This window comes from Phalacrocorax aristotelis, chromosome 4 (genome assembly GCF_949628215.1).
Source record: "Phalacrocorax aristotelis chromosome 4, bGulAri2.1, whole genome shotgun sequence".
NCBI classification, from domain to species: Eukaryota; Metazoa; Chordata; class Aves; order Suliformes; family Phalacrocoracidae; genus Phalacrocorax; species Phalacrocorax aristotelis.
The window spans coordinates 70,382,769-70,401,390 of record NC_134279.1 but is presented as its reverse complement, the minus strand read 5'-3'; the positions used below and the strand labels follow the sequence as shown (position 1 = coordinate 70,401,390).

Here is an 18,622-nt window from a genome sequence, read left to right as displayed (position 1 = left end):
GATTGAAGCTGTAAGAAGAAAAGAGAGTGGAAGGAACAAGGAGACCGCGGAGTCGGTGTCAGATTTGGCATGCACCTCTGAAGTGGCACTGACAATAGTGCACTCACACTTCTGAGCAGCAGGGTATCCAAAAGAAAGCTTGACGCTTGTTAGTGAAAAGCCTCAGGAGTCAAGTATTAGTATTTTCCAACCCCAGATGAGACTATTTGTTAAAAAAAAACAATTTCAGAACGTAAATCTAGAGTAGATGTGAAAACCACAGAATGTGTTTTGCCTGTACTGTTCTTTCTCTGATATTCAGCGTTCAGCTTTTCAAGCGATCATCAGCCATCTACAATCCATCTAGGACCTTATCTGAAAAGAGGCAGCAGGTGAATTAATAAATACAATTATGTCGTCCTGATGTTAAGAGTATGAAGCAAGTTATGTGGAAAAGCAGTTATGTTCTTGTAGGTCAGCCGGACTGAGCAGTATAATGTTCCAGTGACAGTTAAATATATGTGGATCAGGAAAAAGTTATTCTGTTTAACTGACAGTTGATGCTACAAAAAATAATGAGATAGAAAAGTGCTGGTTTACTGGCAAGGGAAACCAGGGTATTATAAAACGCCTATACTGTTAAAAATTAATACGAAGGATGAGGAAAAGTCTTGAGGAAGGCAGTGGCATATGTTGCTGTATGGACACACGTCACACTGAATCTATTTAAGTTAAACCTTCCACTGAGTGCTGGGAAGATACATGTGAATTTGCAGAAGTATCTTTGTAGTCATCATCAATGTTGAGGCTGTTTAACATAATGTCAAGAACCTGCAAAATCCCCAAGCTCCAATTACCGATGATGGAGCAGCCAAATAACATGCCTGGAGACTTCTGCTGGGAGCTGGCCACATTATCTTGGGATTGTAAGTGAAGACAAAGCACAGCCTGAAAACAGACTCATCTGTGTAATTAGTAATCCAGAGATTTATTCAGAGTCAAAGAATATGATCAGTTAATTCAATTGGTTACTTTAGACTTGATACTCTCCGGAGGAGGGTATCAGGATTTGCTGTCACATGAAAAGTGTAGTTGGGTGTGCTGATGGAGATGTCACGCTGCATAGGGCACAAGAACAAAAGCTATTTTATTAATCAATTACCCCCTTCTTGTTGGCTGACCTCCCTCATCCAAAATACAGAAGGACATGGTCTGCTAGATATGGAGCACTTCCAAGGCAGTAGTTGCTCAGCCCAGCCAATATATTTTGCCATTTTGACTTCTGACTCTTAGGAAGCCCTACAAAGAAGCTCCATATCTTCAGTCAGGGTTTCTGTTTACTATAAAGGAAGGTGCATCTCCCGTAGTGTGGCAAGAAAACAAAAAGGAGAATTGGTGCTCCACCTCCATAGGAATGGGGTGGCAGTTGCATTAATATATGAGAGACACAGCAAATACAGAATGACTCTTTTTTAGTGTTTGGGTACATCTGTATAAAACTGGAGAGGGGCTTGATTCAGTAGTCAGAACATGGGTTTAGAGCCATTGGAGGTGGGATACAGGATGATACTTGGACATGCTAGGGAGTGCCATGGCCAGGTGGGCTCAGACTGGTAGCTAATAGGTCTGTACTGCACTGACAGCTCAGCACTGGTGTCATCCTGAGTGATTTGGGCTGTTGCTTACTCTCAAAACATGAATATGCCATGCATGACTACCCTGAAAAAATTCCAACCTCAAAGATATGCAGACATTTGGTATTGTAATTATACATATTACTGTTGTGACCATGTTTACCTTGTTATTTTTACTGTCCCTAAATTAGTCTGAGTCTGTTGTATTGCTTAACAGCGGTTTAAGTACTTAAGTAAAAATAAGAGAAGTGAATGAAAACGGATCGTAAGATATAAACAACTAGCTTTTCCTGGCCCATATTATCCACAATTTTATCCAGTATAAAGCACTCCCTCCCAAATAAAAAACATGCTATTCCAGCATGGGAAGACAGTAAAGCTCCCCAAGGTGCACATGTCCGTCTGGGTTCTGGAGGCAGCACGACTGCATCTCATTCATTATATTAACAGGAATCTTTTCAGTGATTCATGTATATCACTGCTTCAAGGCCGGTTATAGGAGCTCCTTTTAAGGGTCCAGTTCTGAATGCTCTGTGCATGTCCCTTCTATCTGCAGCTAACTATTTCTCTATATTGGTCTTCCAACAAAGCAGTGTCTTTTCAAAACAATGCTGTTTCTCATATTAATGAGATTTTAGTACCTTCAGCTTTTCATATTTCATTAACATATAATAGGTTTTTTTAAAAATGAAAACTTTATAGAAAAATGTAATTTGCCAAAAATCTTTGCTTTTCAATGAGTTTTTGTTCATATGAATATATATTGCTAATGATTAAAATATGTGATTTAAAAATAAGTAATAAATGAGAACTAGTATGCAAAGAATGAAAAAGGTATCATCTTATCTAAACATAGACAGCCAACTATAATTTTGAAATTTTCATGACATCTTTTTCTCTTCATTCAGCAGCTTTACCTTTTCACAATTTAATATATTAAATTATTGATTTTTAGTATAAGCTCCTTTTATTAAGGTCATAGGTGCTTTTACTTTAGTAGATGAAAGTAATACGATTTCAAAATTGTTCTTGTAATTTTGTGTGATATCACGGACTAATCTTCCATAAAAATATAAAGGTATAAGCTAGCATTTATATTGCTAATTACTAAATTGAGGAGTGTTTGATTTGATGGCGCTCCAGTTCAGCTGAAATGTAACTGACACCCTTACTCAGCTGAGAATGATTTTTGTTCTGAATATGTATAGACATGGTTAATGGTTAATTGGGCGACTACATCTTTGAAGCGGAACATCCGTAGCACTGAGGCCACTCATGTTGTAGACTGCTTCAATTATTTATGCTTTGCTGAAAATCTCTTTGTGTTGAAAACATTAACAGTTGATTTAAGACTGAAACCTTTCAATTAATGCATTAGATGCTTTACATTTAAATGGCAAGAAGTTTTCTGTGGGTATATTTGAGTTCCCTAGGTATGAAACAGTTCTAATTTAACTTCTGCTGGGTTTTGTGGGGCAAATCCCATCTCTGTTTCCTGACTGGCCCCATGTCTCTGTTACCTATATTGATTTTAAGTGCTTTGAGGGAGAGCATGCTGGTCGCTGTGTGCACAGAGAGCACCAGGTACCACGAGCCCCGTCCCTGGCTGGAACCTGCACCAAGCGGCTGCCGCACAGGAGCCATCTAGCTCTAATGCAGAGTGTTGCCTTGGTTTTCAGCAATGCTCTTGCCTCTGGTCATTCAAGCAAGTGAAGCCCCTCACCGGCTCTTGACTTCTGCAGCCTCGGACGATCAGTGGAGCCATTCGCTGTTTGCTTTGATACCCTCATGGACAAAGAAGCTTTTGTTCAAACGAGAGTCTTCCGTTAACCACCGGCTGGTCAGTAAAAGAGGGTTTGCCACTTTTAATATTTGTAAGGGTTGTAGCAATTATAGCAAAAGTGAACATTGCTGGGAATTCACTACCCCAATTAGTACGTTTCTAATTCTGTCTCAGGTGATTACGCTTGAGATGGTTTCAGCAACACCAACTAGTTGTGAGACTTCCAAAGAATTATTGTGACAGATACAGCTATGTGATTGCTGCATAAATTTTGATAGACACATGGTAATGAAATGAATCTGTACAGTCTGATGAACTTTGTGCATAGCGTATTTTGTTGGGGAATTGATAGCCGAAAGATGAATATATCAATTGAGATGCTAGTAATTACCTGTGGGAATAAGTAGCTCATACAAATTTGGACTAGAAAAAAAGAGTAACTATTGGGATAACAAAGCTCTTAAATTTGAAGGCAATTAATAACTCAATTTTTTTTCTCATTTCTTATTTACATAATTTAACTTGTGCTGCAGTTTGTGAATTATGATATTTTCATACAGTGTGTAGACTTTTCCTCTTCCTCCTCCTCTTCCTCCACAGCCTGAAGATGTGTCCAATATGTCAGTGTCTTCTGGATTTGGAATAACCCTTCAAAAATGTGGTGTGGTAAGTTTTCTTACATCTGTCTTGTTAAGTTAGTAGGAAGTTTATACCAAATGTCCTTTAAAAAGTGGGAACAGAATTGTGCCCATGCTGAGTATTTGGGAGAAGGTCCATTTTGATGTTAAGATGGTCGCACTCTCTGTAAGAGGCACAGTTTTGCAATGTTGATTCAAAACTGAAGGAAGTCAGTGAAATCTCTCAGACTTCAAGGGATTTTTTGATTGTGGTCAAAGTAAATTCCTCAGTATGAATTTGTAAAACTATAAATGTGTAAAGCCCAGTGAACTCTAGAACTCAGCCACACGGCTGGGTAGAGATAGAGACAGACTTCTTTAGAGGATGAGATAAGCCTTCTGAGATACTCTTCTGTCTCAACCATGGGTGCCCTACCTGTGTCAGCTGTGGACTCCTTTGAAGGATGGGCCACTGAGCCCCATGATGCCCATTGTGTCTTTGGGCATCCTGTCACACAGCTGTAGAAGAGCCAATATGTCATTGTCTGCATATTCAGCGGGACGCAGCTACAGCACAGTATTTAATGAATAAAGGTTTCATTTGGCATATGTAAAATACCTATGAATAGCAAAGACCTCCCTACTACAAGGAAATTTTAAACCTTCCATTTTATTTTTACTTTATGTGGCGTGGGTTCTTAGATTTACCTAGACTGTTATTTTTCCTTTCCGCCCCCCTCTTTTTTTTTTTTATTTACACTCGATGAAGCAAGTCTGAATTTTTATAATTAGAGACAGCTCATCTTACCTGTCCGTTAGAGAGAGAAAGTACATCCAACTTTAATACTAATCTGAATTCAGCCACTGAAATGCTGCATATGAGGGGGGAGGATTCAGTAATGAGTACAGAAGAGGTGACATTATAACCTGCACTAGATCATTTGCATAGAAAAGAATGAATATGCATCACATCTCATGGCACTAATTACCTGTAATGTTGTTATTGAAATGGTGGCATATCATAATGAGGCTGAATAGTGAGCATTTCAGACATAAGAAGTAGTAACACAGAGTCTTCTGCTTTTCCAGTTGTAGATTCCCAATTTTTATTTCAGAGCCTCTCAGACAGGGAGTTTGAGACAGTTACATGCTGGTTTTTTCTGCTATTTATAGCACAGCCTCACAGAGGCTCATTAAAAATTGTGAAATCTTGCTGTACAAGATCAGAGTTAATCTGTTGTAGATGCTAGGATTATCAGAAAATAATTTTGCAGTGCTATTACTCTACATTACTGAAAACTATACAGTTGTATGTGATTGTCTTCCACCTTCAAGTGCAGTCAGTTCCCATTTCATTTTCCTTTGTGTACCTTGTCATCTACCTCCGTCCTAATTTGTCTAAACAGATGCTTTTCCTGCTAAGAGACAGACTGGCCATATGGTGGTCTTTAGCTGTTTTAAATTCAAAAAAGTGAATTTTGCACATTTTCCTTCTCCTACCATGAGTGGCTCCCAGAGCATGGAGGTGACATATGTTTACTTCTTGGAGTCAGGATTTTTCCAACATCTTATTGCAGAAATACCTTTATTGAAACTGGGGTGTTTATATTTTACCTGTGCTTTCAGCAACTACCTCCTTCCTTCTTTCCAGAAATGTGCTCCTTTTAGACCTTCATTCCATAGTATGACATGAACTTTTCTGTAGTAGTACTTCATAATGACCATAATCTTTAGCAGGGCCAAAGGAAATCTTGAAATTCGAGTGTTTGGCTTTTAACTCATTTACCTGTCTCTTTTCTCAGTCACCTTAGCATTCTTGCATTGCAAATCATCTATGATTCTATGATCCTTCATGTTTTTTCCTTCTTTACTCTTTCTAGTTGTTCTAACTTATTCCCAAAGATCCTCTGTTCCTTTCACTTCCATGGCAATTCCTTCCTCTTTTCTCCTATCATGTCCTTGCTTTTGCTGTGGTTCCTTCACTCCGCTCTCCCAGGTACCTGAAGGGACATCACTTGCAGGCGGTGATGATACCTACGGTGTGCTTCAGCAGCAGAGAGAAAATTGAGTATGCACGTATGCATCATCAGTGGCTGCCATTGGGTTCAGTTCCTGCAGACAGTTGGCAGCATAATCATCTGTTCCAAAAGTAAGAAAAAACATCTTCAGGCAAATTAGAGGAGCAACTTAAAGATGTCCAGTGGCTGCTGATCCCAATGACAGCGGCATATGGAGGAGGTTCTTTCTAGGAGAGGTCAAATCCAAGAGATTCCCTACTGCTTGAATCTAATCTGCTGCTTTCTCCAGTGATATCAGGAAAAAAAATCCAAATTCGTTCAACCCCTTTGCAATTTAGCTTAAAACTGCCTGCCAGTCAAAAATAAAGAACACAAAACATGTATTTAAGATTAATCAGAAATGCACCAAATGTGGCCTTTTGGCCACCTGAGGAAGGTTGTGGTTGGAGGTCGGTGGTACGGTTGGGATACCTCTGAAGGGTTGAACTGTTTAGTCACTGAATTAAGAACTTTATTAAATGAAACAAAATGAAGAGAAAGTCCAAAATTGATTGGAGAAAGAGAATGAACAGCATGTGGGAGTGTGTATTAAACCTCCTGAGCAGGGGAAGAAGAGGACTAATGCTGCCTTCTCCGCCTACTTTATTGTAGGAATTTATCTAAATTATTATTTACATCCCCTCTCCCCAAATGCAAAGGAATATATTTATGCCTGATCAGAAGCACAGAAAGAGACCCTGAAATCCTCATTTTTGCCTTCATCTCACAGAAAAGCAAGGGAAGGGTATGGAAAAATGAAGGGAGGAAAAAGTTTTTCTATTTCCCCGTCTCCCCAGCTCCCTCTTTTGCTGTTGCATGCATGTTTGTCTGCACAAGCCCATCCACACTTGACTGTAGACCATAATACAGTATTAACAACTTGTGCAGTTTGAACCTTGACTCTTTCAAGGTGTGTTTTCTTGTTTTGGTGATTGGGTCAGGGTCTCCGCTTTGTGGCTTTGAGGCTTTTTTCCCTATTTCATTTTGTTTATGTTTTTTAAGCAACTTTCTAGCCTTTGTGACTGCACAGGAAAGGTTGAAAGGCATGGTGACTGCATCATCCCAGATCAGAAACCGGGAGAGAGAAAATCTGCCCCAAATAGATCACATTTTTAATATTTGGTGATTTAAAGTCTCCTAAATATTGGAATATAATTAATGATAAACAAACGTATGACATTAGTAAATATGTTTATGCTTGTTTTTATATGTGCTGACAATTATTTGCAGAATCTAGCATAGTAGTTGGGTTTTATCCTCCATAAAAATTGTTTAATAAAATTGAGGTTAAACTTGCCGTAATGAGTTCAGAAAGTTTAGTGTAGTATGCCAGTGAGAGTTAGTTATATAAAACAGATTTATTCAACTATACTTTAATTATTGACACTTAATTAGAAAAATGCAAACTAAGGAATATTAGATTTCGATAAACCATTTCTTCTCTTTGATTCATAAGTTATTCTAAAACCGTAATCTGTTTCTATACCGAATTAGTGTGAAATGAAGGGATCAGTGGTGCACAATGGAATCATAACTACATATGTTGAACCCTGTGGCTGCCATGAACTCTGGTGTGACTTCTGAAGTCTACCACAATTCATAGTTTTAAAACTCATTTCTGTGGGGGCTGCTTTATTTTTTATATTTGCTGGTATCCAGATACAAAGTAGACATTTCCTAAAAAGGAGGAGGAAAAAAAGATAAAGGCTTGGCCTGAATCATACTTCAGTCAGTTAAATAAGTGTTAATTTGGTGTCATTATTAGAAGCCTGATATACCATCATGGCTATTCTACAGGCCAGCGTATTATAGATCTGATAAAGTTTTAGACAATTCTGGTTTAACACGAGTTATAGAGGAAGGCAGTTTGGAAGGTGAGAGGTCAGTTAGCAACTCTGTGCTCAAAAGAATTTAATTGGCGTGTTGCTAGAGATTGGTGATTAGCGTATGAACTTCACCACTAAATGGAAGCAGAGCTGTGAACGCCAAGAGTACCGGTGGCTCTATTAGCTCTCCCACAGGAAGGGTGAACTGAGGCAGCTGGCACCCTTCAGAGAGTGTGGTTGCCATGAAAAAAGGGAAATAGACACCAAAACTGCATGGAGAGAAAGAATTTATAATGAGGGCAGCTTGCAAAAGAAACGTCCTCGTGGTACGGAAATTGAAAGTTAAGAATTTTCCAGGCTCTGGTTATAAGGTTATGATCCAGTTCTGTGTTGTTTGAGGTATTGTGGGGATATTCAGATTCATGTTTTCACTTCTGGCTCTGCAAGAGCTGGGTTTCCAACTTCTGGTTTCTGTCCCTTTGTCTCCAAGCAACAGCTTGACATACCAAAGATTAAAACCTCCTTGGGAGTTTGAGATCTAACAGTGTAGTGCTATTTGCAGGTTGCTCAGGATATCTTCAGAAAATAAGTTTACACATATAATGAATATTTATTAGTAATCAAGACTATGAATTTTGCTTTTAAGATGCACATACAGCCATTTTGCACTATTAATAGTAATATTTCTGTTTTCAGGTAGATGCTGAACATGACCCTCAGACTGCATACATTACACTTCTGGTTAATAACACCAACACGCTGCTCTCCACAAACATTACAGATCTTGTCCTTCTGGACAATATCACTGGTCTACATGTTCAAAAAAACAACAATAATAAGATCACAGATGGCATACAGATTTACAGGAAAAGATTCTTGCAAGGTAACAAAATCTGCAGGGAGGTACCCCTGATTCCGCATGTGGAAGAGCATCTGTTCAAATCACAATGCGTGCTTGCTTGCTTATTTATTTATTTATGGTGGTGTAAATTCTCTCATTTTCAGTTAATACAGGTGAAAAACACTGGGTAAGGTTTCATGCTGCAGTTTACAGTTTTATTAACTCACATTTTGACTCCCACCTTTGAACTGCTTCTCATCTCCCAGGCACAGAAGTGAGCCCCTGAACTCTGTAAAAGTCACTGCCATCAAAATGAAACAGAATCTTTCATGTAGTATTTGTTCATTTTGGATACGTTCAAAAGCTGCTGCACAAGCCATTTAATCATATCTGACGAGTCTTCCCTCTTTAGCCAAGCGTGGCAGATTGGCTTGCTGAGGTATTGAGGTGCAATTGCAATTGCAAGGTGGAATTGCAAAAGGCCATGCAAGCAGGCAAGATGATTCATCAGAAATAAGGCAGATCTCCTCAGTATCCATTCTCCCCAAACTGAGCAATTTATAAAATCAGAGATAAACCTGTTTCACTTCTGGAGTCTGTTCCTTTGGTAGCGGTTGGATCATTGCACATTCATAAAATTTCACCTTTCTTGATTTCTTCATCTCCTTTTTCCTAAGCACAAGCATATGGAAGATTAGCTTGGAGCTTCAGAAGTGTTCAGTGATATCTGTTTATGGCTGAAGTATCTAGGGTTATAATAGTGTTTTACTGGTGAAAGATTCCCAAATAGGAAAGGGAAATAAATAGACCTGGGGCTGCTGTCTGATTGCAGATGGATAGCCAGACTCCATTTCTAATAACAGCAGTGTGAGTAGTGGTACTGATTACAGGGCTGTTTTGGGTTTGTTTTTTTTTTAAACATCAGGGAATTGCTGGCTCTCAGCAGAGGTTCCTAAGAAAGAATGATCCCTGAGAAAGAATAGAAAAATGGCTTGCAGAGCTGATCTAGTAAACCAAGTTGGAGCAGATATTTAATTTATTTATAATTACTGAATCTGGACCTGAAGCTAGCTTTTTCAGCCCATATACATTGCACAAATCAGCATGGAGAATACTGAAGTGGAAGAGAATCCAGCTGAATTGATTTCTGCATAGTTTTAGGTTTGGTCATTACTCTGTCAGTGCTGGACTCAGCCTCTACCTTGCCCCTAGGGCTGGACAGAAAGGCTTTGCCTGCCATGGCCTGTGTACTGTCATGCTGCATGTTAGCCATAATATTTTTTAAGTGCTCCAGTGCACTGTGAATCAAAATCCAGCTGAAATCTCAGAGTTTTCTGGCTTCAGCAGGAGGAGAAGCAACCAGTTAGTCGTTATAATGTAGGCCGTCCATTTTATAAACAAAATTATTTTTAAATACCTCATGTTGAGTTTTAGCATTGTTTAAAACATGATGCTTGAGTCATCATTTAGTGCCGTTTCCAGACCTCGAGCCAAATTTGGTTGAGTTCTTAGAGGCAGCAGATGCAAAGGATGTTGCTGGACTCGTGTGGCCAGGAACTGTGTACTCTGGATGTGGGGCATCTGCTATGCCAGAAAGGAAAAGCTGCAGTGCTGTCTCAAGCCTGCCCCATGGATCTCTGAGAAGTTTTCCTAGGACAGAGCAAATCTACCCATATCCCTTCTCCCTGGACTATGCTGGTAAGCTCTGGCTGTCTCTGCTGCTGAATTCCCTTGAGGTCAGTGTTGTGAGCTTACTGCAGCTTGGTTCCTAGGAGAGCACTTTTACTGGTGAGGAAGCACAGTCTAAAGGAGAACCTGAAGCTGTTCAGACATTTTATTCATATTGAACTTGCTTTTCAAATTTTGCAAATATCTGTAACTGCAGCTCAACTCTTCACAGGTTCACACCCAATTATCTTGTGTAAAAAAAAGATGTGCAACTGTATGGGGTTGTGTTCAAGTCAGTGTAGCTACTGTTCTGTTTAAGAAAACACAGACATAATTACTTAGAAGCCTCTGTTGCACTGGTGGATGTACCTGACCTGCTTAATCTACACAATTGTGTTTTTTTTCCTCTGTTTTAACAGGTGGAGAACACTTTGCAATCAACTACTCAGCACTTCTTGATGCAAAAGAAATGTGGGACGGCAGGGTCTTGATGCTGCCTGCAAAGCTAACTTTTAGGAGTTCATCACAGGTATTTCCATTACAATTTCATTTTGCTCTTCACAATTTTTGTAAAAAAAAATCTCCAAGGTGGTTCTTGTCTGCCTGAGTAATGAGGCCTGCATGTAATGAAATGAAGTTCTTTGGCTCTCTGATTGTTTACCATGAATTTATAAATACATGAGTTATTTGTAATAGCTTAGGAAGTCCTAGACCTCCTTAAATAGATGAAGCATGTTTGTGTATTGTCCTGTAGCTTTTCTCTCTGCTTTTTGTGTTTCTCTCTGGTTTTTCTATGTATCCTGGAAATAATGGTGTTCCACATTACTTATATGTGTATTCCTGTAGTCTGAGAGAGGTTGAAAGTTTTGCCATATTTTTATCAGGAAGTAATTTCTTCTAACCAAAAAAACAGTTGCAGCAAAGGAAAACCTCCTTGCACATTAAGGAAGACACTTTTTTAGTATGAGAGTTGTGAAGTTCTGAAAGAGACTTTTCAGAGAAGCTGAGGAATCTCCATCCTTGCTGATTTTTGAGAACTCAGTTGCACCAGGCTCCAAGACAGTGGGTCTAATGCTGGAGTTAGCCAAGCCTTGAGTAGGAGGCAGGACAAGTGGTTTCTTCCAAAGTAAAATTTTCCATTTCTTAAATATGGCTTGATCTTTTTTTCTGTGCTTTTCATAATTGCATGTAATTGGAACCTATAGATGTATTTTAATTTCAGCTGCTGTATATCCTTTGTTTTAGAGGAAAAAATGTTCAGCATGCATAAGAGTGGCACTAAGAGTGGTAGTGCAAGACTTTAAAAAACAGGGAGTTGTGAGAGTAAAGACATGCACTGACTGTGCGTCCTATTTTATGTGTTTTCAGTCAACCCAGATTTCATAGACACAGAAAAATGTAATTCTGTAAGCACTGGAATATGCCTCTGTGTGATTAGAAGAGGACTATATTCCACTGAGCAGCTGCCTCCGTGTCTGTTAGTGTTACCCCTAACTACACTGCATTTTCCTATCAGACTTACTCAGCTTTAACCTTAATGAGAAGTCTAGCTTATCTTCTGAGGAGAGGCTTTTCTAGAGACTCTGGACTGTTTGGCAGTGGATTCTGCTCATTTTTTTCAATATGTAATATTTTTATATCTCTCCCAGAATGAAACACATCTTGTATCATTGACAGCATTGTTCACCATAACGGAAGAAGAAAAGACCAAGGTAAATTTTATGATTTGTTATTGTGTTGACTCTCCTGCTTAAACAGATGAACAATCTAAGATAAATCCTGGGAGCTAAGGAAGTACTCATGTACTTGTATCTCATCAGTCAGCCACTGGATATTAATCATGCACAAGTTCTGCCTTCTCTGATTTTAAGAGGAAGAAAACAGGAGTCAAGACAGGGGGTCTTTGTTGTCTTAAAGGAGCAATATTTAGTATGGAAAATCTACAAACTTCCGTTATATTGCTAGCCATGTTTTTTCACTTGAAGAATTGTCCAGGCACAGAGACTGTGATAAGGAATATGCTCACCTGCTCCTGTGCCTAGCCACCATGAGAAAGCTCTATGCCTTTCCAAAAGGGTGGAGTTATCCTAAACCTATTGAGAAAAGCTTTTTGTGTCATGCTGATACACAAACCAGAAAACAGCTGTGTGGAGAGCCTGAGAAAAAGAACTGCAGTAAGAGAGACATAGTTTATGTTTGCCTTTCGTTTTTTAACTAGTCATCCTTCCAATATCTGTTCTTGGCTTCTGAATTAACATGGTTTCTAAGAGGCCAAATAAACCTTCAAAACTACATTCATTGCAGCAAACACTGTTGTTCTTCTAGATAATTTTTTGTTAGAGAACTCCCCACTGCATCCGTCGGTTTCATTCCTAGAGTACTCTCTCCACCAAACTTGTTTTTCTACCCCAACCCCTCATTACCTTGACAGGCTGCTGTGTTGTAAGGGGTCTTTTTTTAAGGGGCTGTGGCTTGATTGGCAAGAACACTGTGATTATTTGTGTTCAGGCAGAAGAAAATAGTTTGTTTCACCCAGAACATTTTTGCCATGGTTGTATCATTTGAAATCTAAAGTTCATCTGGATGGGGCTTGCCTGAAGAGGTCCTGAGGACTAGACCACTCATTTGTTCCATGGGCCTGTCCCATGAGTTCCTCTCCACCTTTAAAATCAGTAGTCTTTTTGGAGTCTGGGCACAGGGGGGCTCTGGTTCAAGTATTCTCTTTTGCTGGGGATCTCTTGCCCTCTTAGCTTCTATTAGTGTAATAGGTATAAGTCCAGATTTGCCTTTCTCATAATTGAAGAAAAAGTGCCCATTCTGTTAAAATGAAAGCTGAAATTATTCATGATATAGAGTGAAACTCTGGTACTAGTCTAACTACTAGATAACTAGTAAAACTAGTTCATCTAGCTATGAGCTAGAGAACTCATTGATCCTGGATAAAGTTCTAATAAGATCTAATAGGAGTGGATGTTTGTATAGCTAAGAATTATGCTTAGAATTACCATAAATGTGTTTTTTGGAAACATCTATTCTTAAAGGTGTAAGCCATGCAGTAGCTGACTGGGTTAGAAAAATAGCTTCATGAATGGTTTTCTGTAGAGTTCAGTGTAAATTGGTCTGCAGCAGATAGTCATGTCTAAGCTAAGACTGTAAGCTACATTGGTGTCAGCCCACCGTGAAAATTCCTGCAACCTATTACTTTTTTCCAACTTGAACTTGATAGTTAGACCTCAACAAGTTCTTGGGGACTATTCCATAGTTAGGTAAAATTGGCTCAGCTGCATTTGAACTTAGTAAACGAACCGGTTTTGTCATTAAAATGTGTGGTAAAGGTGTGTGGAGAATACTGTTAATTTTTGAAAAATAAAGCTTAGAAATTATGGAACACATCATGTTTCACATACGTAATATTTGCCTTTGGGCTGTGGCCAAGCATAAGGAGTTTCAGAATGAAATCAGTTTGTGCAAGGAAATTATGATCAGCTGAAAAAGGTGTGATGTATTGTATTTCATCCATATCTTCAGCTGTCATAAATGCTCTCAATCTCAGATTTTATTTATTAAAAATAATTATTTAAACCTGTTCATGGGTGTGGTAAAGCTAACACATATGTGTGACTAAGAGGGTACTAAAAGTTGACTTTGGGGACAGAAAAGAGGAGAATTAATTACATAGTCATGTCAGGGCCATGCTAAATAGGTCCCGTCAGTTTTCACATGGTGTGCTTGCACACTTGGCTACCATGCTGTTCTTTAAAGTTTTACAAACTCTGTGGATTTTCTCTTATGCATCGTTGGAAGAAAGAGCTTCGTTGCCTGTGACATGGTAATTTTGTGGGTTATGAAAAAATATGAGTGTTGCTCATCTGAGTGTCTGTGCCAGTCCTCCCACAGTGCTTCAGTGGCTGTGGGTACTGTGTACCTCTGTCCTCGGTTGGGTGGTTTTGATGCTGAATGGGAAGCTGTAGTGAAAAGGACAAAAGGAAATTCTCCCATCTAAGCACATTGCATAGGATGGATGGTAATAATTACTTTGATCTGATTTTTACCAGGCTTGCTTCCCTCAGCACCATTCAAATCAGTAGGAGCAGAGCGTTTTTTTGAAGAAACTTGGGCCTGTGATGCCTCTTCCCACTCTTGGGAGGGCTTAAAAATTAGCTTAGGATATGGGTTTTGGGGCTCACTGGTGGGTCAGTGGTTTGAAGGTAGGCTTGCAGTGCCAACACTGGCCCTATGCCGGGGCTTGTGCAGGGGCTCTGGCACCTGCCCCACACCATCCGCTGTGATGCTTTCAGATGCCATTAGGCACCTGCTGTGTCCTCCTGCTTAGGTTTACAGCCCCACAATGATGTGGCTGTCTGTCCAGAACCCATTTTCTTTTAAGTATTGTCATGGTCTAAGCTAGGATAGAGTTAATTTTCTTCACTCTAGCTGGTATAGTGCTGTGCTTTGAAATTAGCATGGAAAAAAACTGTTGAGATAACACACCGATGTTTTGGGCTGTTGCTGGGTAGCGCTTGTACTAGTCAAGGACTTTTCCAGCTTCCTGTGCTCTGCCGGGTGCACAAGAAGCCAGGAGGGGAGGGGGCACAGCTGAGAGAGCGGATTCAAACTGGCCAAAGGGATATTCCATACCATGTAACATCATGCCCAGTATGTGAACTGGGAGGAGCTGGCCGGGGGAGGGAGGCAGCAATTGTGGCTCGGGGACAGGCAGCGTCGGTCAGCAGGAGGTGAGCGGTTGTATCGTTTGTGTTTCCGTGGTTTTTTTTTTTCCTTTTTTTCCCTTTCTCTTCCTTTTCCATTTTACTATAGTAACATTATTGTCATTGTTATCATAATCATTATTACTATTATTATCATTTTATTGTAATCATTAAACTGTGCTTATCTCAACCCACAAGTTCTTTTGCTTGTCCGATTCTCTTCCCCGTCCCACTGGGGTGGGGGGGGAGTGAGCGAGCGGCTGCGTGGTGTTCAGTTGCCAGCTGAGGCTGAACCACGACAAGTATAAAAGCACAGATAATTCCCTGTCCATTTTTCTCTGTTGGAGCTTAACCTCTGACAGAACTGCCTGCCCTGATGCAGACTGACTGTCCCATCACAGATTTTGCCTTTTAGTTTACTTAAGCACAGGATCATTCCTTAGCCAGTGCTTTTTCTCCATCAAAACTTAACCAGCTTCATTTCAGCTTCGCTGAACCCATAGCCTCACCAGACTCCTGCTTTCCCCAGAAGCCCAGAGAGATCCCTAAATTTCACAGACTGCTTGGAAATTACACAAATGTGAGTGAACTCAGGCCAAATTATGAAGTGGTTCCAAAGCAGAATTTTTTTTCCTAGTTATTATCTAGAGCATCTCCTGTTCCTTGAAAGCGGTGGGACCTCAGGCAGAGCCTTGGTATGGCAGAGCTCAAGTAGAACCCTCCTGCGGTTCCCTCTTGGCCACCCAGTGCAACTGGAGAAGCTGGGGACAGCAGATTGACTTAAGAGGAATTGCATTTTTTCCAAGTCACGCAGAGATGTTTGTTGGCTCTGTGACTGTTGAAAGGGTATGGGCTAAACTGTTTTGATCTGTGAAGGGAGTAAACACTGGGTTAGGGAAAAGAGTTATTTAATATTTGCATAATCATCTTTCAAGATGAAGATATTTTGATGCAAAGTGATGCAGCTTTAACTGGGGGACAGTGCAGAGTCAGAGGAGGAAAGAGCTGGTACTGATGCTGATGTAGATGTGCTGCGTGTCCTTAGTGGTTGGCCATGGCACAGGGGAGCGTAACAGAAGCAATTGGCCAAAGTAGAAGGAAGCTACATCAAGAAAAAACATTCAGACAATGTGTTGGTAATTACATGTGGAACCAGGAAGTTAATGTGTTGCTCCTCTTTTTGTTTCCTTGCTTGTATCCATTTAAAACTTAAAGATATTGAAAGGTATTAGAAGGAATTCAGCATGTCTGGCTTACTTGGGTAAATACTTAGTCCTAAAACATTTTAGTGAACCTCAAAGTGCTTCAAAGGTTTCATCATTTTAGACTAAGCACATTAAAGGTTGGTGGCGGTGATCCTCCTCCTCTAGTCCACTCTGGTGAGACCCTGCCTGGAACACTGTGTTCAGCTCTGGGGCCCCCAGCATAAGAAAGACATGGACCTGCTTGAGCGGGTCCAGAGGAGGGCTACGAAGATGGTCAGAGGGCTGGAGCACCTCCTGTATGAGGACACGCTGAAAGAGTTGGGATCGTTTAGTCGAGAGAAGAGAAGGCTCTGGGGAGACCTTATGGCAGCCTTCCAGTACTTAAAGGGGGCCTACAGGAAAGATGGGGAGGGACTCCTTATCATGGAGTGTAGTGATAGGTCAAGGAGTAACGGTTTTAAACTGAAAGAGGGTAGATTTATATTAGATATTGGGAAGAAATTCTTTACTGTGAGGGTGGTGAGACACTGGAACAGGTTGCCCAGAGAAGTTGTGGATGCCCCATCCCTGAAAGTGTTGAAGGCCAGGTTAGATGGAGCTTTGAGCAACCTGGTCTAGTGGAAGGTGTCCCTGCCTATGGAGCAGTGTTGGAACTAGATGACTTTTAAAGGTCCCTTCCATCCCAAACTATTCTAGGATTCTGTGATTCTATAAAACAAAAAAAACCCAAACCAAACATACCTCTGGCAATCAGAATAATTGTTCATTCTGTATGTACAATACCATGAAATAAACCTCGGATCTTCTTCTTGGAATTGTGCAAGTGCCAAACAATAGCCTGTAGTAATGTCTTGATAACCTTGATACTGACACCATTGCCTAATTCATGTTGAATGCCAAATCATGTTGAAATCAGTGCTGAGCATCTCCAGCACCTTTGAGGAGCTGAGCCTGTGAAACAGGAAAGTCTGACGCGAAGCAGTTCCTTTCTGATAGAGATATGAGAGATTTTGAGTGCACAAAAACATATCAGAGAGAGAGAAAAAATAGGTAGTAAAAGGATAAAATTGTGCTGTTAAATCGGAATACATCCTTTTCAAATTGTGGATCACACTTGATTATTGATTCCTATGCAAAATTACCATTGACTCCATGGAATGCTCACAGTTTCTGCTCCAAGAGTTGACCAAGCCCAGCTTGCAAGCAGCATGTTAATTATTTACACTTTCTAGCCCCAGCAGAGTGATTAGTTTGTGGTGAAACATTAATAGCTGTGCTATGTTTTTCATTCAGAGATCTCAAAGAACTAAACAAACAGTGAATTAAGTTTTGCTACATGGAGCACAAAGTAAAAATTAATTTTTAATGCAATTCAATATAAAGATTAAATGAAGAGAGAAAACGAAGGCCTACAAAGTTAGTAGTTGGCACATGGTTCTGGTGCTCCTGCTATATTTTTCTGACACTGCTCATGCAGAAACTGCAAGGGTGCACACAAGCTGGGTGGTTTTGTCAATGGTCAGTTACATACTTATTCTGAACTCACATTGGTGCTTTTTCCCTATGGTGATTACTGAGTTTTATTGAACAGAGAAAAGGCCATTAGTTAAAGGTAGCCAACATTAGTCTGATTTTTTGGAGGCTCTGAGCAATATCAGATGCCGTTAATTTCAGTGAGACTTAGGAGAGATTGGCAGCTCTGGAAAACCAGCTGTTAAGTACAGGACACCCAAAAGTCACAGCACCTAAAATTCAATCTGTGGGAGTTCTGTTGCTTGGGGTTACAGAGGAATTTGGCCTGTGTGAAGAAAATGAACCATGCTGACTTGAAAACCTATGGAAAATAGACACTTGTTTGAAAATATTAATAAAAATGTAGTAATTATAACTAAATGCTGGGAAGCCTGAGGTTGTGTGAAGCTATTTTAAAGTCAGTTACTATGTTGCTTACAGTTATAATCTTTGATCTTTATATATGTTTAAAATGTAGTTTTAATCGTGTGGTCTTTTAATTTCAGATTTCGTACAGCCATGCCATCCATGCTTCAGGGTTCTTCATTGCTTTTTTTGTTTCCCTTATATTGACATCTGCTGGTTTTTTCATTGTTTACCGAACCCAAATATTAAAATGGAGTTTCCGTAGTAAAAACCAGGTGAGTCATACTGTCTGTAACAGTACTTTATTTACATTTTTTCATTGATCATGTCTGATGATATAACTTGCTAGCTAATACAGATTGTCCAAGGAGATTTTGAAGATAAATAAAAATCCACCAAGTGATGGATTAGATTTGCAGGTAATG

General features: G+C 39.8%; 1 protein-coding gene across 1 annotated transcript in view; it reads left to right on the top strand.

The window, feature by feature from the left end:
• EVC2 (EvC ciliary complex subunit 2) overlaps positions 1-18,622 on the top strand; it is an 81,121-nt gene that overhangs the window by 8,067 nt on the left and 54,432 nt on the right. Inside the window, 6 exon segments of the mRNA XM_075091885.1 lie at positions 3,293-3,453; positions 3,997-4,062; positions 8,593-8,779; positions 10,825-10,934; positions 12,055-12,117; positions 18,338-18,472. Of these exon segments, the coding sequence (XP_074947986.1) occupies positions 3,293-3,453; positions 3,997-4,062; positions 8,593-8,779; positions 10,825-10,934; positions 12,055-12,117; positions 18,338-18,472 (722 nt within the window).